The sequence below is a fragment of the Eubalaena glacialis genome, chromosome 18, assembly GCF_028564815.1.
Source record: "Eubalaena glacialis isolate mEubGla1 chromosome 18, mEubGla1.1.hap2.+ XY, whole genome shotgun sequence".
Taxonomy (NCBI): Eukaryota; Metazoa; Chordata; class Mammalia; order Artiodactyla; family Balaenidae; genus Eubalaena; species Eubalaena glacialis.
In genome coordinates this window covers 56828767-56854709 of record NC_083733.1, presented here as the reverse complement: position 1 = coordinate 56854709, position 25943 = coordinate 56828767, and the positions used below count along the sequence as shown (strand labels likewise).

Below are 25943 nucleotides of genomic sequence, written 5' to 3'. Positions count from 1 at the left end.
GAAATGTGGTGGAATTCACCCATTCTCTCTTTGTTCCAGAGGGAAATAGGTAAAAACTTTAGTCCCCAAATTCAAGTAGGTAAGAACTACTACTTTCTTGATTTTCTGCAACTCAACTAAAGTTTTGACTTAGAGCCTCATTCTGCTGAGGTGATGGAAAATTTCACTAAAGTCTTTCTTGGCAGGGGGCGGGGGGGACTTGGTGGCCAATTATCTAGGGTTATGTCCAGAACTAGAGTCTTAGGTAAAGCCAAAGTTTGGGGGGAGGGATGGGACATCCCGGCCCTCTTTACCAGTCAACATCTATTTAGGTTACTTTAGAAACATTCATTGACCCTGATCCCCTGGCCCCATGGGACACTGGGATGTCCTTCAAGGCTCCCCTTATTCGGCAGACAGTCCTTCTATAACCACCACAACTCTCTCCAAGATCCTGTAGAGTGATCTCTCTCCCTCCCCCTCTCTCTTCTCAGCCCTGGAGAATCTTTTCCTAGATTGAGGTGTTGAAAAGTCCCCACTCCTCTCTATTTCTAGGAGACATTTTGTCCATACTCCCATAATCCCCTTTTCCCCTTCACATACACCCCTAATCCTATGAAGACAGACGTCACAAACTGGCACCTGAATCCAGCCAGTTTGGGCCCCATAGTTCTTACTTAAAACAGTTTTGGATTGGAGATTTCACATGGAAATTCAGATATCCAATTTCTCTTGAAAAAATGGTAAGATCTGACATTTTGAAGAAAGAGCCCATAAGCCATCATCATAACAACAGATTAAAGCTAATAGCAACACCCCACTTTCCATGGCATGTGAATGCTCTAGCTGCACAGTCCGCCCATTCTGTTTCACACATACGTCACTTGCCTGGCCCCGTCAGTGTTTGAGTTTGAGATCCCTGTCTGAAGTGTTCAGGCTTTTGGAAGGCAAAAGCCAGAAAGGCTGGTAGGTGAACACTGCATGAATAAGGGGAAAGGAGAGAGAAGAGAGAAAATAGAAACCCACGTGAGTATTTCAACATGCGACTCAGGCACGGGGTATGAGGTTACTTCTCTGATGGGGACGATTGGATAAAGCAGACCCACAGCTGCATTTTCTCACCCCAGGGTTGACCCAGGAGGCCTCAGTGGACCCCAAGAACAGCACGGGGGAGGAATTCCTCACGGCCTTCCTGCAGAACTATAACCTCATGTACAGCAAAGCCTACCTCTACCTCCTCCTCTCCAGTCTGTCGGACAGCCTCACCTCAGTCTCCATCCTCAGCCGGGTAGACGGCACCTCACAGAAGGTCACTGTGCGGCCCGGGCAGTCAGTCATGGTCAACATCACTGCCAAGGCTGAGATGGTCGGCAGCAATACCTTCCAGCGTGCGGTGGTGGTCCACTCTGACCGCACCATCTCTGTGCAGGCAATAAACGCTAAGCTCAGCACAGCAGATGTGACACAGCTGTGGCCTGTCCGCGCCCTAGGCACTGAGTACTTTGTGCTCACACCCGCCAGCGCTTCATCCCAGAATCTCAAGGAGTTTGCTGTGGTGGCGGGTGCAGCCGGTGCCTCTGTCAGTATACAGCTGAAGGGGTCAGTGACATTCCAGGGCAAGTCCTACTCAGCGGGCAATGTCCTGAGTGTGACTCTGGACCCCTACCAGGTGGCCCAGGTGCAGAGCACAGCTAACCTCTCAGGGTCAAAGGTCACTGCCAGCAGCCCCGTGGCTGTCCTCTCTGGCCACAGCTGTGCCCAGATAAACACGAACTGCAACCATGTGGTGGAGCAGCTGCTACCCACGTCTGCCTGGGGCACCCGCTATGTGGTGCCCCCTCTGCCCCTCCAGACCCGCTACGACCTGGTCTATGTCGTGGCCAGTCAGGCCACGAAGCTGACCTACAACCTCGGAGGCACCGCTGGCTCCCGTGGGCTCCAGGCAGGTGACGTGGCAGAGTTTGAGATCCAGCAGTCCTGGCCACTCTACCTGTCTGCAGATGTGGGCATCCAAGTCCTGCTGTTTGGCACGGGTACCACCAAAGATGGAGCGACCTATGACCCCCACCTGGTCCTGATCCCAGACGTGGCAGCCTACTGCCCTGCCTACGTAGTGAAGAGCGTGCCAAACTCTAAGTGCACGGCCCTGGTAGTGGCACCAACAAAGGCTGCTGGTGAGCTGACCATAGACGGGCAGAGGCTGGGGGCCAAGCTCACCTGGGCCGCTGTGCCAGGCAGTGAGTTCTCATATGCTGAAGTGGACCTCGGCACTACGGACAGTATCCATGTGGCTGAGGCTGCTACCAACTTTGGGCTGCTCACCTTTGGGCTGGACCAGGACGTGAGCTTTGGGACAGCAGCTGCCTGTGGCCGGAGTGAGTGATCAGAAATGACCTCTGGCCCTGTCCACCTGGGGACCCCTTTGCCAGCTCGCTTGCCTTTTCCCCTTTCCCACCCTCTCTGTGCTCATCTGTGGCTTTCTGGCTCAGCTGGGCTGTCCCCCACTCACCTGCATCCTCCCTGTCATCCTTCTTTTCCTTAAGGCTTCCCAAGCCCTCCCTGTCCCCCCACCCCCTGCAGGAACAATACTCTAAGTGTTTAGCAACTGATATGATCCAGGGTCCCAACCAGTCTGAAGAGATGCCAGTCAGAGCACTGCAGCAGGGTCCTAGAAGCCCCCAGGGTGTCTGGCATCAGCCCTTTGTCTGTTGCTTTTGTGCGGGGTGGCATTGGGGAAAGGTTCCTGGGGAGAGCCAAGGTGCCAAGAGGGAGGGATCTTTGTGGGGGGTCAGGTCAGGTCAGCAGCTTCTCACCAACCAGCTTGGGAATATTTTGTTATTTTAGCTACTGACACACAACCATACCAGTTGCTAACTGCCACTCCCCCAACACCTCATATAGGAATGCCAAACTCAGGAGGTCTAAAAGTATAATAATGATGGCTACCATGTGGGGGGAGTATTTCTCAACATACCAGGGTCCACTCTAGGTGCCTGGTATGTGTTAACATAGTTAATTTCTAGGACCTGGCCCGTGTATACTTTTGGGCCCAGCCTGTCGAGGAGTTGCCTCCAAGCAGTGCAGCGTTTGAGGGCACAGATGCTAAAGCCAGGCTTCCCAGGTTCAAATCCCACCTCTGCTTGTGTGACCTGTTTCCACATCTGTAAACTGGGGATCATACCTGCACCCCTCACGGGCTGTTAGGTGACAGTGCAATGAGTTAACATTTGTAGCTCATTTAGAGGGCATCGGGCAAGTGAGTAGGGCTACATAAGGGTGAGCTATCATTATGAGCAGACAGAAGGCAAGAGCTTCTGAAGACTAGGAGGCAGGGGAGGCACAGCTGTTTCTTCCTATGTGGATCCCCTTCCCGAAGCAAGGATCCTAGACAGTAGGGTTCCCAGCACTGGCAAAAATGCCCCTCCCATCCATCCTCCAGGGCATGGAAGCCACCCAACTTCAAAGGGCCACTTCAGGCTTGAATAGTAATGTGGAAGAGGTGGGTGATTGATTATAACAGGTAATAATTAACCTAATTAACACCTGGGATCAGTTCCAAACCCTGCTTATATTTTAGCTTATTTAAACCAGGCCACTCCCCCCTCCCCAACTATCCCTGTGAAGAAGGTATTATTATCACCCCCATGTCACAAGTGAGGAAGCTGAGACACACAGAATTATAAATTACTTTCCAGTGTCACACAGCTAATTGACTGTGCCAGGATTCTAACCTAGGCAGCCTGACGCCACCGTTTCCATTCTATTGAACAGTCTCTGTCTTCCATTTTCTATCTTTAAAAAAGATCCCTTAGGGAATTCCCTGGTGGTCCAGTGGTTAGGACTCCGCGCTTCCACTGCAGGGGGCATGGGTTCCATCCCTGGTCAGGGAACTAAGATCCTGCATGCTGTGTGGTGCAGCCAAAAATTAAAAATAAATAAAAAATAAAAACGGTCCCTTAGCCTTTTAGCCTGATTGGGAAGGTAGGGGCAAGGGGGATACAGGGAGAGAAAAGCCACACATGAACCTTTCCATGACTGTTCCTGCCTGGTGGTTCTTCACCACCTTCCAGCTCTTCTGGGCTGAGCTGTGTTTTCTGGGGAACCAGAAAACCTAAGAGAAGTCAGGCCTGAGCAGCTCTCTCCCTCTGAGATTCCAGACCTCAGTCCCCCCACTTCTAGAATGGGTAGTTGTGAGCCAACTGCCCAAACTCCCCAGGGTGGGAGAGCTCCAGGATTCCTGGTGGGGTGGACACTCCTGACTCTTTCTTTGTGGCCACTCCCCTTCCCTCCCCAGCCGTGCAGACCCAGGAGGAGGCCTCCTGCGAAGGCAAGCAGTGCGGTCACAAGCAGCTCTGCAAGGTGCTGGATGGGCAGGCCAGGTGCGTGGCGGCCTCCGTGGCCACCTGCCGCGCCCAGGGTGACCCCCATTACACCACCTTCGATGGCCGCCGCTATGACATGATGGGCACGTGCTTGTACTCGATGGCGGAGCTGTGCAGCGACGACCAGACCCTGCCTGCCTTCAGCGTCGAGACCAAGAACGAGCACCGGGGCAGCCGCAGAGTCTCTTACGTGGGCGTGGTTACCGTGCGCGCCTACAGCCACGCGGTGTCGCTGGCCCGCGGGGAAGTTGGCTTCGCTCGGGTAAGGACCCAGAGGAGGCTTCCGGGTTAAAAAGAAACCCATGAGTCACCCAACAAGCAGAAGGAGGAGGCAGTGCCTGAGTGTCAGGCCCCAAACCCGAGCCCTTTGCCAAGGGGTGGAGGGTGCAGAGAAGTGGGCCGAGGGCGTGGGGGCTCGGGAGGGGGGATTTGAAAATCAGTGGCAGAACCTTAAACCCCTTTTGTCCAGCAATTCGATTTCTAAACATTTTTAGAATGCTCAGAGATATGGTTAGGGGGAAAAAAGTTTATGCCGATGGGTTTATAATAGCAAGAAGAGGGGGCGGGCGGAGAGAGAAAGAAAGAAGACAAGATGTCCAACAGTGGGTAATTTCTTAAGTCACTAAACACTAAAAATGTAGTGAGCACCTCCTATGTGCTGGGTTTGTCTCTTAGCACTTTCCATGTGTTAACGCATTTAATGCTCACAGCAATCTATTGGGGTAGGCGTTATTATTATTAACACTTTTTGATGAGGAAACTGAGGTCCAGAGAGATGAATGACTTCCCAAGGGCTTAGGGCTAGTAAGAGATGGAGCTGGGAACGCCCCCAGGCTGGCTCCTGAGTCTCTATCTTAACCTCTAGGCTATTCTGCCTCTGGTAAATGGATTACTACTCAGCCAATATAAATTACAGAAATATAATAACAGCAAAATAAATAGAAACAATAATTTCCCTTTTTCCTACCGTATTATTATGAACATGTTCAAACACCCAGAAATGTTGAAATCATTGTACAGTGAACACTCATTTGCCAATCACCTAGATTCTAAACATTTTACTCTTCTTAGTTCATCACACATCTATCATCTGTCCATCCCTCTGTCCACTCAACAAACCCTCTTACTTTTTATGCACTTTAAAGTAAGTCCTAGACATCAATACACTTCACCCCTAAAGATTTTAGCAAGCATACCGTTAACTAGAATACAATATTTTCACACTTCTTTTTGCTTACTTTTGGAACAAAATTTAAACATAATAAAATCCACAAATCATAAATAAATCCACAAATCAAAATTTAAACATAATAAAATCCACGAATCACTGTTCACTGAGTTTTGACAAATGTGCAAACCAAACCTCTGTTAAGATATAGAAGGTTTTCATCCCCCTAGAAAATCCCCTCATGCCCCTTCCCAAACAATGGCCCACACACCCCTAGAGGCAATCACAGTTCTGATTTTTTTCCACCATAGATTAGTTTTGCTGGTTGAAGAACTTCATAGTAACGGAATCATCCAGTGCAAGAAGCCTTTTGTGTAAGGCTTCTTTTGCTCAACACGATACTTTCGAGGTTCTTCCGTGTTGCTGCGATTAATTTTTTTAAATAGGAAAAGAATTTACAGCTCAAAACAAAAAGGCACATTGTGAAAGATCCTGCTTTTACGCCTATCTTTACCTGCTTTCCCTGCTCGCCACAGGTAACGACTTTTACTAGTTTCCTGAGTATTCATCTAGGGTTTCTTTATGCCAACACAAGCAATACATTCTTACGTCTCCCCTTTCTTAGCAAACAGTACTGTACTTGTGCTCTGTTCTGAACTTGACTTTTTGCACTGAACAGTGCATTCTGAAGCTGTCTCCTTGTCAGCAGGAAGGGGGCCTCCTCTTTCCTTTCTACAGCTGCACAGTTTGTCATCGGCTGGATGCACCACAGTTCATTTAGCTCAGGCCCCTGTGGTTGGGTGCTTTGTTCATGCTGGCAAGCAGTACTGCCATGAATATTCTTGTATCTCCCTCGCTTTGTGAGTGTGCGGGTGGATCTGTGAGATTAATAACCAAGTGGATTAAAGTAGTGTTCTTGAAGGCTAGAGAGGTTGAACACAAACTCAGGGGGACCTCAAATCCTTTGAACTTATGTGCAGAATCTTGCATATGCTGTGTAGTTTTTCAGGGAGAGGGTCCATTACTTTGTCAGATCCTTACAGAGGTCAGTGACCTGACAAAGGTTTAGAGTTCCTGGTAGGATCATGGTAGGATGTCCACAAGAGCTTGTTAGGAGAAAAGAGGAGTTCATGAAATGGTGACTTCAGCATGGTCTCATTATTTTTTTTTAAGTATACATGTATTTAAAGGTAGAAAAAAACCTGGCATGATTCATAAATGTGAGTATTTTTTTTTAACATCTTTATTGGAGCATAATTGCTTTACAGTGTTGTGCTAGTCTGCTGCACAACAAAGCGAATCAGCTATACGTATACATATATCCCCGTATCCCCTCCCTATTGCGTCTCTCTCCCACCCTCCCTATCCCCTCCCTCTTGCGTCTCTCTCCCACCCTCCCTATCCCCTCCCTCTTGCGTCTCCCTCCCTCCCACCCTCCCTATCCCGCCCCTCTAGGTGGCCACAAAGCACTGAGCTGATCTCCCTGTGCTATGCGGCTGCTTCCCACTAGCTATCTATTTTACATTTGGTAGTGTATATATGTCAATGCCACTCTCTCACTTCGTCCCAGCTTACCCTTCCCCCTCCCCGTGTGTATGTGTACAGCACTATGGGTGATTTTCTCTTTTCTCATTTTTGCTCGTGCATACTTTGTAAGTTTTCTGTACTGAACAGGCACTACTTGTGTCATTTAAAAATGAAGATCACTGGTCTTAGGGGAAAGACAGATTTGAACGGTGGTCCCTGGACTGAGAGCCTGTGAATGTGGGCTGTCTCGGTCACTGCCTGGCATAGGCTTGGACACACAGGAAGGCTCATGGAGGCGTTGCTGACTGAATGAACAATCTCTCTTACCTTTGACCTTGCTCATGCTGTCCCCTCTGCCTGTTACTCCTTTTTTCATACCCCATCCTCTTGGCTAAGACAAGACTTTGTGAAGAAAGGATAAGAAAGACATGCTCAGGAAGAGGAAAATGGGCCCAGGGGACAGAGAGAGCACACTCCTTATCTCCTGGCTGGGTTCTCTCTCCACTCAGGACATTTGCAAAGGAACACCACTCCCCCTCCTGGTTTTCGTGACTATCTCTCACTGGTCCTTTACGGCTCAGCTCAGCTGTCTCTTCTTCCAGGAAGCCTTCCCTGACCTGAAAGTTTGGGTCTGGCTCTTTTTCTAGGCTCCTGCAGCCTCCTGTGCCTCCACTATCCCAGCCCTGATCGCTCTGATCTGTCATTGTCTAGTGACAGGTCTGTCTCCCCTATTGGACTGGGAGCCCCATGACAGTAGGGTCTGGGGTTGTCTTTGTCATCAGTGTATCTCCAGGATCTCCCAGGCCAGGGCCAGGCACAGGGTCCGTGCCCAGTGAATGTTTATTTAATACAGCAGGGGCTTCATTCACTTACTGAGCACCTGCTATTCTACCAGGTACAGTTCTAGGCACTGGAGATGAAGCAGCTGCCCTGTCTTCGTGGAGCTGACAGCGTAGTCAAGTTAGAGAGATGATAAACATCAGCTATTTGCAGATGACATTTTAGAAGGTTAGACACTATAGGGAAAAAAATAGAGCAGGGAAGGGGAATAGGGAGTAGGGAGGAGTTGCCATATAAAATAGGGTGGTCTGGGATGGCCTCCCTGAGACGGTGACATTTGAGCAAAGATTTTGTAAGAGGTGAGGGAGTGAGCCAAGTGTATATCTAGGGAAAGAACATTTCAGGTCACGGGGAAGGCAGGAGCAAAGATCCTGAGGCCTGGTCGGTGGCACTAACAGGAGGAAGGAATCCTCACGCAGCTAGAGCAGGGGAAGCAAGTGGGAGGAGATGAGGGGCTGAAGGCCAGACCACACGGGGATCTGACCCTCCTCTCCTGACTCCTGCAGATCGACAGCCAGCGCTCACGCCTGCCTGCCTCCCTGGCTGAGGGCCGCCTGCGCGTGTACCAGAGTGGGACACGGGCCATGGTAGAGCTGGACTTCGGGCTGGTAGTCACCTATGACTGGGATGCCCGGCTGGCACTGAGCCTGCCCGAGCACTTCCAAGGCCAGGTGTGCGGTCTGTGTGGCAACTATAATGGTGACCCCACTGATGACTTCCTTACACCTGACTGGGAGCAGGCTCCTGATGCTGTGGAGTTTGCCAATAGCTGGAAGCTGGACGACGAGGACTACCTATGTGAGGACGGCTGCCAGAACAACTGTCCCTCCTGCACCCCAGACCAGGCCCAGCACTATGAGGGCAGCCGTCTCTGCGGCATGCTGACCCAGCCCGATGGCCCCTTTGCTGTCTGCCGTGATGCCCTGGACCCCCAGCCCTTCCTGAAGGAATGTGTATATGACCTGTGTGTGGCCCATGGGGACCGGGCCAGCCTGTGCCGTGCCCTTAGCGCCTACGCCCAGGCCTGTCTGGAGTTTGGCATCTCTGTTGGGAACTGGAGGTTGCCAGCCAGCTGCCGTGAGTGATACCCTGGTGGGGGCTGGGAGCACATGGTGGGAGGCAGGAGACCCCTTGCATCTGCTCAATATCTGAGCATTTACTGTGGTCCAGCCTGGAGCTGGACCATGCCAAGGACGGAGCAATGGCCAAGATGGCCAGGCTCTGCCCACAGTGAGCCTAAGGTTGGGGCAGACGTATCACACTAGACAGTGACAGTCCAGAGTGGTCAGGGCTGGGATGGGGGAAGTTCAGAGGGGCTATGGGAGACCAGAGAAGCTTCCTGACTCAGTCTGGGGAATCAAGTAGGATCTCCTAGAGAAAGGGATGCCCAATCTGAAGCCTGTAGGAGGGATTGGAGCTAGATAGAAAAAAGGGGGGGCAGGAAGTGGGTTCCAAGCTGAGAGAAGGGCATCTGCAAAGACTTGGCATGAGATGTCCCAAAGCAGACATGCGAACATCTCTTCATTTATAACTCTTCCATGATTCCCCGATGTCTTCTGGATAAAGTCCCAGCTCCATAGCCAGGTATCCATCCACTGAATCATCCATTCACTCATGTATTCATTCATTCAACATGCATTCCCTGAGTCCCTATCTGGCCCCACCCCTGTACTGACGATGGGCACAGTGGGGACCAAAACACCTGTCTCTGCCCTTGTGAGGCTCCCAGAGAAATGTTCAGGAGGCAGAAAGGCTAGCACAGGAAGGAGGAGGAGGCTTCCAGGCCCAGGCCCATGGCTTGGGACAGGGACTCCAGAGAGGGGTAAGTCTGGGGGAGACACTGAGGCCATTTGGGGTTTGTCTTGGTCACTGCTGTGTCCTCACTGCCCAGTAAACACCACTCCCCACCACCACCGAGTTCCCCAATGCCTGGTGCAAAAGAAGAACCAGTGCATTCACTTATCTACCCATTCATTTTCAAAGTATTTACTGGGCATCTCTTGTGGGCCGGGCCCCGTCCTTGGTGCTGGAGATTCAGCCATGTTTGAGACAGATCAGGTTCCCACTCTCACAGAACTTATAATCCTAGCGGGGGAGACAGAGAGTAAGCGGTAAACTGTGGAATAGCTTCAGAGAGCGAAAGAAACAGAGTTCATGGGATAAGAGCAAATGGGAGGCTCATGAAGAGAGTGCTCAGGGAAGGCCCTTGGGAGAAGCTGCCATTGGAACAGAGACCAGGATTAGGCAACAGTGTGAGCTCATAATGATGCTCTACATGGGGTGTCTCTACATAGATGAGCCTCCTGTGATATTGGGACTATTATTATCCCATTCTACTGATGGGGAAACTGAGGCACAGAGAAATTGGAGTTGTTTGCTCACAATCACACAGCTAAGAAGGGGAGAGCTGGGATTTGAACCCAGGCCATCTACATTCCAGTAACCTTCTCTTAACCACATGCCATGTGAGGAAAGGCTAATACAGGCACAGGGAAAAGCCAGTGCAAAGGCCTAGAGGCGGGAGTGTGACCACCAGAGAGGATGCCACTGTGGCTGGGGCGGAGTGAGCCAGAGGGAAAGTGAGAGGAGTTGAGGACAGGGAGGTGATGGGGGCAGATCGTGGATTATGGGAAGCCCCATGGACCAATAGGAGGACTCTGGCTTTTACCCTGAGCAAGACAGAGCCACAAGAGGGCTCTGAGCAGGAGAGGGATGTCATCTAACTCAAGTGTTCACAGGATCCCTCTGGCTGCATGTGAGGAATAGAATGGGATGCAGGATGGGAGCAGGGGGGAGACCAGGCAGGAGGCTGCTGGGGTGAACAGGACAAGGGTGGGGACTGTGGTGAAAGGAAAAAGGGGCAGATTCTGGATAGATCTTGAATATGGAGCTCACAGGATTTACCGACATGTTGGTTGTCCAGTGAATAAAGGGGAAGGAGTCAACTATATCTCTGAGGTTTGGGGCCTGCGCACCCAGAAGGGTGGAAGTGTCATTAACTGAGATGGGGAGCTCTGAGGAAGGAGCTGGGAAGGAGCTGGGCTGGTGAGGGAAGTCCTGGCACGTTCTGACTGTGCTGGCCTGACCCCCCCCCCCCCCACCGCCGTGTCCCCGCAGCCCTGTCCTGCCCCGCCAACAGCCGCTACGAGCTCTGCGGCCCCGCCTGCCCGACCTCCTGCAACCCCCCTGCGGCGCCGTCCAACTGCTCCGCGCGCCCGTGCGTCGAGGGCTGCGTGTGCCTCCCGGGCTTCGTGGCCAGCGGCGGCGCCTGCGTGGCCGCCTCGTCCTGCGGCTGCAACTTCGAGGGCCTCCCGCTCGCTCCCGGCCAGGAGGTGTGGGCCGATGAGTATTGCCGGCGGCGCTGCACCTGTGACGCCGCCTCCAAGCAGGTGCGCTGCAGCGACACGCAGGGTTGCCCAGCGGGCGAGCGCTGCCGCGTCCAGAACGGTCTCCTGGGTTGTTACCCCGACCGCTTCGGGAGCTGCCAGGCGTCTGGGGACCCGCACTACGTGAGCTTCGACGGCCGGCGCTTCGACTTCATGGGCACCTGCACGTACCTGCTGGCCGGCTCGTGCGGGCAGGCCGCGGGGCTGCCTGCCTTCCGGGTGCTGGTGGAAAACGAGCATCGGGGCAGCCAGAGGGTGAGCTACACGCGCGCCCTGCGCGTGGAGGCTCGCGGCGTGAAGGTGGCCGTGCGCCGGGAGTACCCTGGGCGAGTGCTGGTGAGTGATGGGCGCCCAAGGCCGGGTGGAGGGCCAGGGAATCCCCCTTAAAGAGTAGGGGTCTGGCCACTGGGGGAGTGTGGGGGTCTGCTAGAAGACCTTGTGGCCAGTGATTAGGCTTAGGGCCCCCCAGCCAGGCGGTGCTGCCTCTCCCTGGCTGTGTGACTTTGTCTCTCGGTGCCTCAGTTTTGTCCTCTGACAAATGGGATAATAAGATGGTGCCTCGCCAATGTGAGCCGCTTCACAAGGTGGTTGTGGAGGTTTGAGGAGTTAATATTTGTAGGATGTTTAAAAGAGACATTGGTGCCCAACAAGTGTTCAGTAAATGTTGACTCAATGTTTTATTGTTATGACCCCTCCAAAGTTAAAGATTGGTGCATTTTCTGGAGGAAAATTGATATCAGAGAGTAAGGTGACATATGAAAAGTCAGGAACAAAAGGTGTTGGGGGGGTGTTACAGGGGTGTGGGGGTACTTACAGATGGGCCCACAGGGTTCTGGACAGAGGATTCTTACAGGGTCCACCACCCAGTAAATTTTATATATATATATATATATATATATATATATATATATATATATATATATATATATATATATATATATATATATATATATATATATATATAAAATTTACTTCTATGTGTTAAATGCTTGACATACAGTAACTCATATGTTAATCTCTGTAACAACCCTGTGAAATAGGTAATCTTGTTAGAGGAGAAAACTGGGCACAGAGAAGTTAAGTCAACTATTCAAGGTCACACAGCTAATGAGTGGCAGAGCCAAGATTTGAAGCCAAGCTGTCTGGCTCCAGAGTCCATACTCTTAACCTCTGCATTCTATTGCCTTTCCTGAAGAAAGAGATGGAACAGGCAGGGATGGAAGTGGATGGAAGACTGTTCCAGGCAGAAGGAACAGCAACTGAAAGGCTCTGAGGCAGGAACAAACATGAGGGGTAGAGGAACAGCATGGAGACCAGTGGGCCTGGAATGGAGAGAGGGAAGGGAGAGCGAGGTAGGAGATGATGTAGGGGATGGCTATGATAGAGGCTTTTGATTTAATCTGAAATCTGAAGGATGAGGAAGAGACCACCAGGTGAAGAGTAGTGGTTGCTAGGCAGAGGGAACAACAGGTGCAAAGGCTGAGGCTGGACTGAGCTTGAAGAGTTCAGGAGAACAGCATGGGGCCAAGGAGGCTGCACCTGAGAGAGTGAGCCTGGGGAGATGGGATAGAGAGGTTGGTAGGGGATGAAGTCAGAAAAGAGGGGACAAGCAGGGCCTAGTGGGTAGAGGATTTGATTTTAAGCTGAGATGTGAAGGGTGATGGGGAGGCAGCCAGATGAAAAATAAAGATGTGGAAGAGGGTACGTATGTTGCAAGCATAGGGTACATAGGGTATAGCAAGTGCAAAGGCCCTGAGGCTGGGCTGAGCTTGGTGAGTTCAGGAGAGTATCAAAATGCCTGCATGGCTGGAGTTCCAAGGGTGGGGAATGAGGCAGTCCTGAAGAATTAAACTGGAGAGCAGTGAGGCTCGGATCATGTACGGTCTTTTAGGCCATTGTAAGGGGTTTGGATCAAAGCTGATGCCTAGAATATGAAGTAGAGGTGGCCAAGTAAAGAGTGATGAGAGGTATCCCAGGAAGAGGTCACAACAAGTGCAAAGGCCCAGAGGTGGGAGTGCACTTAACATGTCCTGGGAGACAGCAAGGAGACAGGAGGGAGCCCGAGTGAGTGATGTGGGAGGTGGTGCAGGCACAGAGGTGGACAAGAGCCAAGGTTAAGCAGGATGTTCTAGGGACGGGGCTTAGATTTAAGCCAAGTCCTAAAGAATGAAGGGGAAGCAGCCAGGAGCAAAGTGGTAGGCGGTGTTCTTGGCAAGGTGAAAAGGCCCTAAAGTTAGACTAAACTGGGAGAGTTGGGGGAATCTCAAGAAAGCCAGTGTGGCTACAGCAGAATGAGTGAGGGGGAGAGTGGGAGGAGGTTAGGTCAGGGAGGTAATAGGGAGACAGATCCTGTAGGCTTTGAATGCCGTGGGTTAGGGATTTGGATTTAAGCAAATACTTGAAGGATGAAGAGAGGTGGATGATTTGCCAGGCAGCGGGAACAGCAAGTGCAAAGGCCCTGAGGTGGAGCAAGCATAATGTGCTCAAGAGGATAGCAAGGAGTCCAGAGTAGCCAGAGCTGAGTGAGTGAGGGGTGAGCCACAGAGCCTTGAATACCCTGACCTCTTGGTCCTCCCGCATCTCTACCCAGGTGGACGGCATCCTTCAGTACCTGCCCTTCCAGGCGGCAGATGGGCAGGTGCAGGTGTTCCGCAAGGGCCAAGATGCTGTCGTGCGCACAGACTTTGGCCTGACTGTCACCTATAACTGGAATGCCCATGTGACTGCCAAGGTGCCCAGCAGCTATGCGGGGGCCCTGTGCGGGCTCTGTGGGAACTTCAATGGGGACCCAGCTGACGACCTGGCTCTGAGGGATGGAGGCCAAGCTGCCAACGCACTGGCCTTCGGGAAGAGCTGGCAGGTGGAAACAAGGCCAGGCTGTGGAGCAGCTGAGCCAGGCGACTGTCCCAAGCTGGACACCCTGGTGGCCCAGCAGCTGCAGAGCAAGAAGGAGTGTGGGATCCTTGCCGACCCCAGTGGGCCCTTCCGGGAGTGCCACCACACACTGGACCCACAGGGTGCTGTGCGAGACTGCGTTTACGACCGCTGCCTGCTGCCAGGCCAGTCTGGACCACTGTGTGATGCATTGGCCTCCTATGCTGCTGCATGCCAGGCCGCCGGGGCCGCTGTGCACCCCTGGAGGAGTGAGGAACTCTGCCGTGAGTACCGAGAGTGACGACTGGGGGACTCAGCCTTATGTATATTCATTAATGTATAAATATCATTAAGTCATTGAATTCTTATAACAGCCCCATGAGGTAGGGGCTGTGGTTATACCCATTTAACAGATGAGGAAACAGAGGCTCAGAAAGGTTGTTACATGCCTGGGATCATGACAGCTAGGAAGTCACAGATGCAGTAAATATTTGTAAGTTGGCTGAATACATCTGGTGGCCCCAGGTCTGATTCCCATTTGGCAGCTGTCATTCAGAGATGAGCTCCTAAGGATCCCTGCCTGCACATCTGGCAGTTGTCAGGCTGGTTGGTTTGGAGGACCTCAGTCAGGACTGCTTGTCTCCGCTCTGCTTGGTCTCATCTTCCAGCCGGCTAGCACAGGCTTCTTCACACAGTGGTCTCAAGGTTCCAAAGAGCAGCAAGGGCGGACAGCCTCCAGTGGGCAAGCACACTCCAGGCCTCTGCTTGACGTCACATTTGCTAATGTCCCATTGGCCAAAGTCAGTACCATGGCCAAACCCAGAGTAAGGGGTGGCCAGCGTCAGTCTGTCACAATCCCCATCATACATCTCTGCCACAAACATATGCATGAGTGAGCAACATTTAATAAGTTTTAGAAATGCCTGAGACCATAGACTCTAAGTGTTAAAAAAAAAGAAGGATAGAGTGAGTTATCATTGCAAGTCTCGTTAGTACACAACTGATAAAAAATATTAAACACGTATTGGAAAGACATCTCTTAATGAGATGGATGGGGTTTTTCCCCAATAGTTCACGTCTGTTGTTGGAAGGAGACAGGGTGTAGCATCAATTCTATTTTTCATTTTGTAGATATGGTACTACTAAGTGGGTGGAAGTGGCAGGAGTTCTGCTAGAGCAACGTCACTCCGTTCTTTGAACCCCTTTTGAGTGGCAGGGAAGTTAGTCACACTGAGAGATGCCATAAAACTTACTTTTTATGACTTCTGAGCAGCTGATTCTATGAGGCCCTCCTTCTGTTTTGTCGGGAGCAGAGCTGGAACTGATTTGTTACCAGTAATGATTTGTCATCCGTTGTCTCCATGCTTATGGTAATATTTGAAATTGTCCCTTCGTGTCCCTGGAAGTTTTCACATCCCCACGGCAGCATACTGTGTTAAGATTCGGGACTGTTCTCTTCTGTAAAGTGGGAGAAGCACACTTGCAAAAGGGACGGTGGGAAAGCAGATGCAACTCCATCAGAGGCGCATTCTCAGGCTGATCGTTTTAGGAAGGACTCGCATAATTAGAGCCAGGACTTGTGTGGCACATTTCCCATTGGGCAGGTTCTGTTCTAAGGGCTTAACAGCTCTCATTTCATCCTCACCACCACCCTGTGAGGTGGGATCATCGAGGAAATGGAACCGCAGAGATATTAAGTAACTTGCCTGGGGTCACACCGCAGGGCAGCATGATTTGCGCCCAGGCCGATTGGCTCCTGAATTTGTACAGTTAATTGTTGCATTCTATGGCCTCTGTAGTAACTGAGAATCTCTTATTTCCTTAAAACTACTCTTGCCCTTGGACCCCTTGGAAGTTCTAGAAGACTGGGTTGTGAGGACTCAGACACCAGGCAGAGGGAGGCCTGGGTGGTGCCTGAACCCATGTGCCCAGCACCAGCTTCAGCTCTTGTGGATATTTTGCTATTCTCATTCCTCTATCTCCTCCACCACCGCCCCTTTCTTTTTTTATTTTGTGGAAATATTTTAAAGCAAATTCTAGACATGAATTTTGCCACAAATACTTTAGTAAACATCTCCAGCAGATAGGACTTTTAATCAACATGACCACAGTGCTGTTATTACCAACAACAAAAATAACACTAATTCTTTAACATTCTCTAGAACCCAACCTGGGTTCGAATTTCCCCAATTGTCTAAAAAATGTGTTTTTTTCAGTTTAATTGAATGAGGATCCAGACCAAATCCACACTGCACTGGGTTGATTTTTCTGTATTCATTTTTATCCTGTAATAGCCCCCTCCTTTTTTTCTATATTATTATGAAAATTTTCAAATATACAAAAAAGTTGAAAGAATTTTACAGTGAACACACATATACTTACCATCTAGATTCTACAATCTGTGTTTTACTATACTTGCTTTATCACATGTCTATCCCTCTATCCACCCCTTCCTTTGTTCATGGAAAAAACAGGTCATTTATTCTACAGAATATCCTACTTTCTGGATTTGGCTAGTTGCTTCTTCACAGTGTATTTAATTTGTCCCTCTGTCCCCTGATTCTCTTGTAAACTGGATATTAGATCTATCATGGTGCTGTCCAATAGAACTTTGGTGATGGTGGAAAGGTTCTATACCTAAGCTGTCCCATCTGGTCACCACTAGTCACGTGTGGCTATTGGGCACTTGAAATTGAGCTAGTGTGACCAAGGAACTAAATCTTCAATTTTACTTAATTTTAATTAACTTACATTTAAATGGCCACGTGTGGCTATCTTATTGGATGGTGCAGATGGAGGCTTCATTGGGTTCAGTTTTAGGGGGGTTTTTTGTTTTTTGTGTGTGAGGAAACCACCTGTTTTATAATCTGGGATGACTGGAGTTTGGAGAGAGAAACAGGGATTCTTTTTTATTTTTTTCTTTACCACCCTGACCAAATATTTTAATTTACTATAGAATTACTACTACTACCACTACTACTACATTACTGCTATAGAGTGAAGAAGCTAAAAATACTGTATTCACAAATACACTGCATAGATTACACACACACACACACACACACACGCATTTGCATGGTTAAAATATGTACCACAGATCCACAACTTGTTACCAACTTGAATAAGGTCATTAAAGACATTACAGATAAACCCAGACCACCGTTAAATTGGAATAGTATCTTAATTATCAGGAGTAGATTAACTGTGATATAATGTTTGCCAGGCCCCACTGAACAGAGGAGGGTCTCCTTGCCGCTGGACCGCTTATACGTGTGAGTGTGTGTGAGCATGTGTGTGTGCATGCGTGTGTGTGTGGGGGAGGTCCACGGTGTCCCCGGGGAGCCGGGATTCTTGATGCTGATGGCCGCTCTCCCTGCAGCCCTGAGCTGCCCACCCCACAGTCACTACGAGGCGTGTTCCTACGGCTGCCCGCTGTCCTGCGGAGACCTCCCGGTGCCTGGGGGCTGTGGCTTCGACTGCAAAGAGGGCTGCGTGTGTGATGAGGGCTTCGTGCTCAACGGTGAGTCCTGCGTGCCGCTGCCCTCCTGTGGCTGCGTGTATCAGGGCACCTACCACCCGCCCGGCCAGACCTTCCACCCGGGGTCGGGGTGCAATTCCCTTTGCCGCTGTGAGGAGGGTGGCCTGGTGTCCTGTGAGCCCTCCAGCTGTGGCCCACACGAGGCCTGCCAGCCGTCCGGCGGCGTCCTGGGCTGTGTGGCCGTGGGTTCTGCCACCTGCCAGGCATCGGGAGACCCCCATTACACCACCTTTGACGGCCGCCGCTTCGACTTCATGGGCACCTGTGTGTACGCGCTGGCTCGGACCTGCGGGACCCGGCCTGGCCTGGCCCAGTTCGCCGTCCTGCAGGAGAACACGGCCTGGGGCAATGGGAAAGTCAGCGTGACCAGGGCGATCACGGTCCAGGTGGCCAACTTCACCCTGCGGCTGGAGCAGAGGCAGCGGAAGGTCACGGTGAGAGCAGGGGTGGGACGTGAAGGGAAGGGGCCTGGGCTAGAGGGTGATCTGTGGGTGGAGCACGTGCAGCACTCAGGCCAGGGGCGGGGGCACAGAGCTCCGAGCTGATGTGGGAGGCATGGGGTCCGCAAGGAGAGGAGGTGCCCGTCAGAGCCTACAGTGGGGAACCAAGGAGGGAGGAGGCCTTGGGGACTGAGACCTTCTCCCATGTGGCTCAGTCTCCACCTCCCAGCCCCTTGATTATCCCCTCCGGACATCCCTCCCACCCCTTCCACTCCATCTTCCCCTCCCTCCTGGTCCCTGCTTTCATAAGGGTGTTATTACATTGAGACCTGTATTCGTTTCCTGAGGCTGCTGTAACAAGTTACCACCAACTTGGTGGCTTAAAACAACAGAAATTTATTTTCTCACAGTTGTGGAGGCCAGAAGTCCAAAATCAAAGTGTTGGCAAGAGATGCACCGCCTCCAAAGGCTCTGGGGGAGAATCCTCCCTTTCCTCTTGCAGCTTCTCGTGGTTCCAGGTGTTCTTGGCTTGTGGCCGCATCACTCCAGTCCCTGTCTTCATTTTCACGTGGCCTTTTCCCCTGTGTGTCCCTGTATCTTCTCCTCTTCTGGCTCTTTTAAGGACACTTGTCATTAGATATAGGGCCCACCCTAATCCAGGACGATCCCATCTCAAGATCTTTACCCTAATTACATCTGCAAAGACCCTTATTCCAAATAAGGTCATATTCTGAGGTTCTAGATGGACATATCTTTGGGGAACCACCATTCAACCCACTACAAGACCCTATTATTAGGCCCATTTTACAAATATGGAAACTAAGACCCAGAGAGGTGAGGTCACACAGATCTTCAGTGTCAGGCAGGGGCTTGATCTAGGGTCTGACCTCTCAAAGTGTACCCTCTGAAGCACGGCATCTCCCACCTCCCAGGTGAATGGTGTGGACAAGAGGCTGCCCGTGGTGCTGGCCGAGGGCCGGGTCCGCGCCTCCCAGCATGGCTCAGACGTTGTGATCGAGACTGACTTTGGCCTGCGCGTGGCCTACGACCTCATGTACAATGTGCGGGTCACCATCCCAGGCAACTACTACCAGCAGCTGTGTGGCCTGTGTGGGAACTACAACGGCAACCCCAAGGACGACTTCCAGAAGCCCGACGGCTCACAGGCAGGCAGCTCCAATGAGTTCGGCAGCTCCTGGGAGGAGGCAGTGCCGGGCTCTCCCTGCGTGCCCACCTGCAAGCCCGGCGGAAGCTGTGACACAGAGCTGGAGTGTAAACCTGAGCTGCAGGAGAAATACGAACAGCAGCAGTTCTGTGGGCTCCTCACCAGCCCCACAGGGCCGCTGGCTGCCTGCCACAAGCTGGTGGATCCCCAGGGTCCCTTGAAAGATTGTGTCTTTGATCTCTGTGTGGGTGGCGGGAACGAGAGCATTCTCTGCAGCAACGTTCATGCCTATGTGAGTGCTTGCCAGGCAGCTGGAGGCCACGTCGAACCCTGGAGGACCGAATCTTTCTGTCGTGAGTGAGGGGCAGAGAGAGGGGGAGGTAGAGGCACAGAAGGGGCAGACACTGGGCCCTGCAGCCTCTCACTCCCAGGGGCTCTGACCCGCACCCCCTCTTTGCAGCGATGCAGTGCCCCCCTAACAGCCACTACGAGCTCTGTGCAGACACCTGCTCCCTGGGCTGCTGGGCACTCAGTGCCCCCCCGCAGTGCCCGGATAGCTGTGCTGAGGGCTGCCAGTGTGACTCCGGCTTCCTCAACGACGGCCAAGCCTGCGTGCCCATCCAGGAATGCGGCTGCTACCACAACGGTGTCTACTACGAGGTAGGGACCTGGTCATCCTGGGCAGAGCTGGGGACTGCAAGCTGGACCCCCCTCCCACTGCCCATTAGCCCCACAGCCTGTCTGCTTGGCCTCCTGAACGTCTCTCCCACCCACTCCTCTTCTCCTCGCCATGGCCCCACCGTGGTCCAAGTTTGTCCTCTCCCAGCTGGCTCCCTCCCAGCCCTCACTTTTGCTCCCTCTGGTCTACCATCCCCAAGGTAGCAGGTAAGACACTTCCAAATATGACCATAGGTCCTGCAACTTGAAACCATCCCCTGGCTCCCCAGGTCAAGTTTCGGCTTTGTATCCAGGTCTAGATTTCGTCTCTGTGATACCAGAGGCTAACTCCCTCTGCTTCCCTCTCCCACTCTCTGAGAGTTACTCCTTTTCCTTTGATTTGAGTGTGTGTTTATCTAAAGTTTGTCTCCCTCAAAGGTCTGAGAGCTCTGTGAGGGCAGGAACCCTCTCTGTTTACCTCCTCATACGAATAATAATAGTACTACAGCAAACAGGTATATGGTGCTTACTATGTGCCGGTTACTGCTTTAAGTGCTGTATGTACAATATATATGAATTTATTTATTTATATGTAATATATATACTTTTTATATAATGTTATGTATAAACTTTTTATTATAAAAATTTTCACACAGGCAAAAGTCAAGAGAACAGTATAATAAATCTCCATGTACCCGTCACTCAGCCTCAAAAATAATCAACATTTTCCCAACCTTATTTCATCGCTACCCCCGTTTCCTCTCCATTCTGGATATTTAAAGGAAATCCTTTTTCATTTCATCTGTACTTTATATGTGTTATTAACTCAGTTATACTTTCATAAGTTGGTGCCATTATTACCTGAAACTTACAGATGAGGAAACTGAGGCATAATGAGGCTAAGTAATTTGAGCAGAGTGGTGTAACTTGGAAATAGCAGAAACAGGCTTCAGACCCAGGCAATCTGCTCCAGAGCCTTTGCCCTTAATTCCTATGTTTCTCCCATACAGCAGACATTTAGTAGCTATTTTGGAATAAACAAATGAGTGAGTAAATGAATGAAACTGAATGAATGAATAAATTGGGCCCCAAGGCCATGCTGTGCCTTAGACAAGGGGCCACCCTGCTGGAAGATGTCCCTTTTATGTCCTCCAGACCCCTTTATGCCCGGAACACCAAAGTTGCCAGAGTCAGCTCCCGCCCTGATAGCTGTGTCCTCTGTCCCCACAGCTGGGGCAGACTGTACTCATTGATAACTGCCAGCAGCAGTGCGTGTGCCATGCCGGAAAAGGCCTGCTGTGCCAGAACCACAGCTGCAATCCAGGGCAGGTGTGCCAGCCCTCGGGAGGCATCCTGAGCTGCGTCAACAAAGGTTCTGGGTTGGGGCCAGGGCTGGTGTGGCTGGGGTAACAGAGGACAGGGACTCTTGAGCTGAGGGTGATGTGACCCGGCTCTTCGTGGTGGGAGGCACAGAGGACTAAGGATTGAAGTCTCAGACCTGGGGACCCCTAGGCTGGGATTCCCAGGGCCAGGAGCAGTAGCTCTCCAGCGTGGAAAGCAGGGACTCTTATGGTGGAAACCAGGCTGTGGGAACCCTCAGGGATAGGTTTCCCAGGGCAGATGGCAGAGACCCTCAGTGTAAGGCAGGCACCGGCAAACTTTTTCTCTAAAGGGCCAGATGGTAAATATTTAAACTTGCAGGCCATACGGTCTCGGTCACAACTACTCAGCTCTGCCTTTGCAGCATGAAATCAGCTGTGGACTTTGTAAGTGAAGGGGTGTGGCTCCAATGAAATTTTATTTACAGAAACCGGCAGCTGGAAGTGTATAGTTTGCTGGCCACTGGTATGCGGGTTTAGGCTTAGGGTTTCAGACACCATCCCCAAGGGGTAGAGGAGACTGGGACCCACAGGGACAGAAAGCAGAGTCCTGAGGTCTAAGGCAGAGACCCCACCAAAGCCAGGGTCTTGAATACAGGACCCACCTCAAGTGGAAGATCAGGATTTATAGGGACACACTCTCAGACAGGGGACACCTCTCAGGATTAAGTCTAAGCCACAAAGCCACCCCACAGGACTGACTTCTCGGGGTGGAGGGCAGAGAATAATTCCCTTATTCCTGAGGATAAAGGGATATACCTCCAGAATTGACTGAGATCTCAGGGCTGATGGGCAGGATATCAGGGACTCCCAGGGACCAGAGTATCTTGGTCAGAGTCCAACAGGAGACAGAAGCCACACAGTAGCTTAAATAGGGAAAGGTTAATAGAATTCTTTGCTTGTAATAGGGATTGACTACTAAGGGATAAAAAGAACGCCGACGAACACAGGAAAAGCAGATGTAGGGAGCAGCCCCTGCCCCCAAAGGTTACAGCAGAGCACCTAAGGAAGGGAGGAATTGGGAAGACGGCCCCCACTCCACGGCTGAGAGGCAGATCTCATTGGAGGGTGGCAGAGAGGCAGTGCAGGCTGAGCTGGAAGGTGGGAAAACCCCCACTGGGGTGCTGGCAAAACTCATTGGGAAGCCACCTGCCGGGGTGCCTGAGTGACTCGCTGGGAAACCAGCTGGGGCCAGTGAACCTCACCGAGTGGGTGTCCCCCAGGCTGCTGGCCCTGCTTGCCACCTGGAGCCTGGAGAGCAAAGCCCACTGGAAGCAGAGCAGCCCCTTCCTCCTGCCGTGACCCTCCAGCGCCCTCTGCTGACAAAGCCTAACTTTATTGGTGGATTTGGAGCTAAGGGGCAGTCAACTGAAAACTGGCACAGGGGGAGAGAGAAGGAAGTTTTAAGGCTGGGGTCTTGGGCACAGGGGTTCCAAAAGCTGGGTTCACAGATTCAGTGGCCCTAGGAACAGTCTTGGACAAAGAGACCCTCGGAGGTAGGGCCTGAGAAATGAGATCGCCCAAGGCCAGGGTCTTAGGCACGGCAACCCCAGGGAGACAGAATCTTGCACAGAGGGATTGCCAGGCTATGAGACTTAGATACAGGGACCCCGGGGTCAGGGTCTCAAATGGTGGGATCTCTGGCGTTAGTTTCTCACCAGAAATTTCCTGCAGTACCTTGGTCTTGGGCACAGAGACCTCCAGGACCTGGGTCTCAGGTGTGGTGGCCCCCAGGAGGCTGGGAGCTCAGGTATGGGGGAACCCGGGCCCGAGGTCTTGGACACAGAGAACCCTGGGCTGTGGATATTCTCATGGATGCCCACAGGGCTGGCATCACAGACACAGGGACTCCTGTGTCTCTGGTCTCAGACCTCGGTCCTCTGGGGCTGAGATCTCAAGCAAGGGGACCCCAGAGCCTGGGTGTCAGATGTAGGGACCCTAGGACCTGTGTCTTGGCTGCAAGGACCTTGGGGCCTGGGTCTCAGACAACAAACAGCAGGGCCTGGGTCTCAGATGTGGGGACCTTTGACAGGGTCTTGGACACAGAGTTTCAGACATGGAGGGGTGCCCAGGGCCTGGTCTCAGAAATGGCAGACTGTAGGGCCTGCATCTCAGATGGGAGGAACCTGGAATCTGGTCTCACCCCCAGTTGCCCTTAGAGCCAGTATCCCTCGCACAGACTGGGGCAGATGCTGGGAAGTAGCTGGTCGTATGCTTGGCAGCCCCTCAAGGTCCTCTCTCCTCTGCCCCCAGACCCGTGCCATGGTGTGACGTGTCGGCCACAGGAGACATGCCAGGAGAAGAATGGCCAGGGTGTGTGCGTGCCCAACTACGAGGCCACGTGTTGGCTGTGGGGTGACCCACACTACCACTCTTTCGATGGCTGGAACTTTGACTTCCAGGGCACTTGTAACTATGTGCTGGCATCAACCAGCTGCCCAGGGAGCAGTGCCCAGGGCCTGACATCCTTCACTGTCACCACCAAGAATGAGAACCGGGGCAACCCCTCTGTGTCCTATGTGAGGCTGGTCACCGTGACCACCCTCAACACCAACATCTCCATCCACAAAGGCGAGATTGGCAAAGTCCGGGTAAGGATGGCCCCTGAGCCCCCAGGTAGGGTGGGAAGGGTCCTGCCAGCCACAGTTAGGAGCTCAGTGCTCTCTCTCTTCCCTTAGGCCTGAAACAAAATGGCAGCGAGAGCAATAATAATTACAACAAAAACATCACCCCTCTATTGGGAATTAAATGAGCCTAGCCCTTTGTTAAGGGCTTTAATGTAGGACTTAAATTTTGCCGTTTTAGAATTTGCCTTTTTAGAGATCCGGGTTTGAATCCAGGCTCTCCTTATGAGCTGTGTGATGTTGGGCAAATGACTTGACTTGGTGGGCCTCAGTTTCCTCATCTGTGAAATGGGGATCATAGCAGGCCCTGCCCCACAGTGAGGTGATACATGTAAAGTGCTCAGCTGAGGGTCTGACCCAGGTAAGCACCCTTGATTGTTTGTGAGGGAACAAATGAGAGGCCCAGAGCCTCCGACATGAAGAGAAATTGAGAGAGATAGAGAGAGAGAGAGAGATGGACTGCCCTTTCTGCCCAGAATAATGGAGCTGCAGATTAATGGCAGCTCACAGGGAGAGAATGAGGTATGGAACAGAGCAGGCCCTCAATGAACGATGGTGAGTGAGTGGAACAAATGCCCAGACACACAGAGATGCACAGGAGATGATGAGAGAGGGAGGGACTAGGTGAATGAGACCCAGAGAAAGACCCAGAGAGATGGACCCAGAGAGAGAATGTCACACACACACACACACACACACACACACACAGATGCAGAGAGAGACAGTGCACAAGTGAGAGAGACACAGAGAAGGGAGGGGGCCCAGAGAGAGAGACAAAATGAGAGAAACTCATAGAGAATCCAGAGAGAGAGAGAGAGGTCTAGATGTAGAAAGAGGGAGAGAAACAGAGAGAGAGAGAGAGAGATAAGGGAGGGAGACAAAGATCAAAAGAGAAACCCAGAAAAAGCAGCAGAGTGGGCTTTCATTCTCCAGGGCCTGGACTAGAGCAGATGTCCATAATGTTTGTCAAATGACTATATGACCAGCAGTCACGGGGAAGGCCTTGGCAGCTCCCAGCCACGGCAGGACAAGTGAGGGAGGCAGGGGGCCAGAACCGGGCCTCGGCATCTCCAGTGACCTGTGTTTGCCTCCCTTCCCCCTCTTCCCCCAGGTGAACGGCGTGCTGACGGCATTGCCTGTCTCTGTGGCCAGTGGGCGGCTTTCAGTCACCCAGGGCGCATCGAGAGCGGTGCTGGCCACCAACTTCGGGCTGCGGGTCAGCTATGACTGGGATTGGCGAGTGGAGGTGACGCTGCCCAGTAGCTATCACGGTGCGGTGTGTGGGCTCTGTGGGAACATGGACCGTAAACCCAGCAACGACCAAGCCTTCCCTAACGGCACGCTGGCTCCCTCCATACCCGTCTGGGGCGGCAGCTGGCGGGTTCCAGGCTGGGACCCACTGTGCTGGGATGAATGTCAGGGGTCCTGCCCAACATGCACCAAGGACCAACTGGAGGAGTACAGGGGCCCCGGCTTCTGTGGACCCCTGGCCCCTGGCTCCGGGGGCCCCTTCGCTGCCTGCCATGCCCACGTGGCCCCTGATAGCTTCTTTAAGGGCTGCGTTCTGGATGTCTGCCTGGGCGGTGGGGCCCAGGACATACTTTGCCAGGCTCTGGCTGCCTATGCTGCTGCCTGCCAGGCTGCTGGGATTGTCATTAAGGACTGGAGGACGCAGGCCGGCTGCGGTGAGTGTTGGGGGACAGAGCAGAAGCTGGGGGCAGGGGTCCTGTCTCTTTGGGGATGGTTTGGTTTCACTCCAGTCTTTCTGGGTCTGTTTGTTTGTTTTTTTCTCTCTGTCTTTCTGTTTTTGTTTTTGTCTCTCAGTCTCTTGGCGCTTGTCTCTGTGTCTCCCTTTGATTGTCTCTCATCCTCTCTCTCCCTGTCTCTGGGTCTTTCGTTGTCTCCTGCTCTGTCTCTCGTGGTCTCTGTCTGTCTCCTCCTACCCTATCCTCAGATCCCACCTCCTGACACCATTCTCTCCCTT

At 52.0% G+C, this 25943-nt stretch overlaps 1 protein-coding gene across 1 annotated transcript in view; it reads left to right on the top strand.

Moving 5' to 3' along the window:
• Window positions 1–25943, top strand: part of FCGBP (Fc gamma binding protein) — a 38501-nt gene that overhangs the window by 213 nt on the left and 12345 nt on the right. The window contains exons 2-11 of the mRNA XM_061173188.1: window positions 4274–4623; window positions 8403–8973; window positions 11014–11618; window positions 13873–14440; window positions 17536–18128; window positions 19067–19652; window positions 19760–19959; window positions 21187–21328; window positions 23589–23926; window positions 25071–25644. Coding sequence (XP_061029171.1) covers window positions 4274–4623; window positions 8403–8973; window positions 11014–11618; window positions 13873–14440; window positions 17536–18128; window positions 19067–19652; window positions 19760–19959; window positions 21187–21328; window positions 23589–23926; window positions 25071–25644 — 4527 coding nt within the window. The remainder of the gene's footprint in view (window positions 1–4273; window positions 4624–8402; window positions 8974–11013; window positions 11619–13872; window positions 14441–17535; window positions 18129–19066; window positions 19653–19759; window positions 19960–21186; window positions 21329–23588; window positions 23927–25070; window positions 25645–25943) is intronic.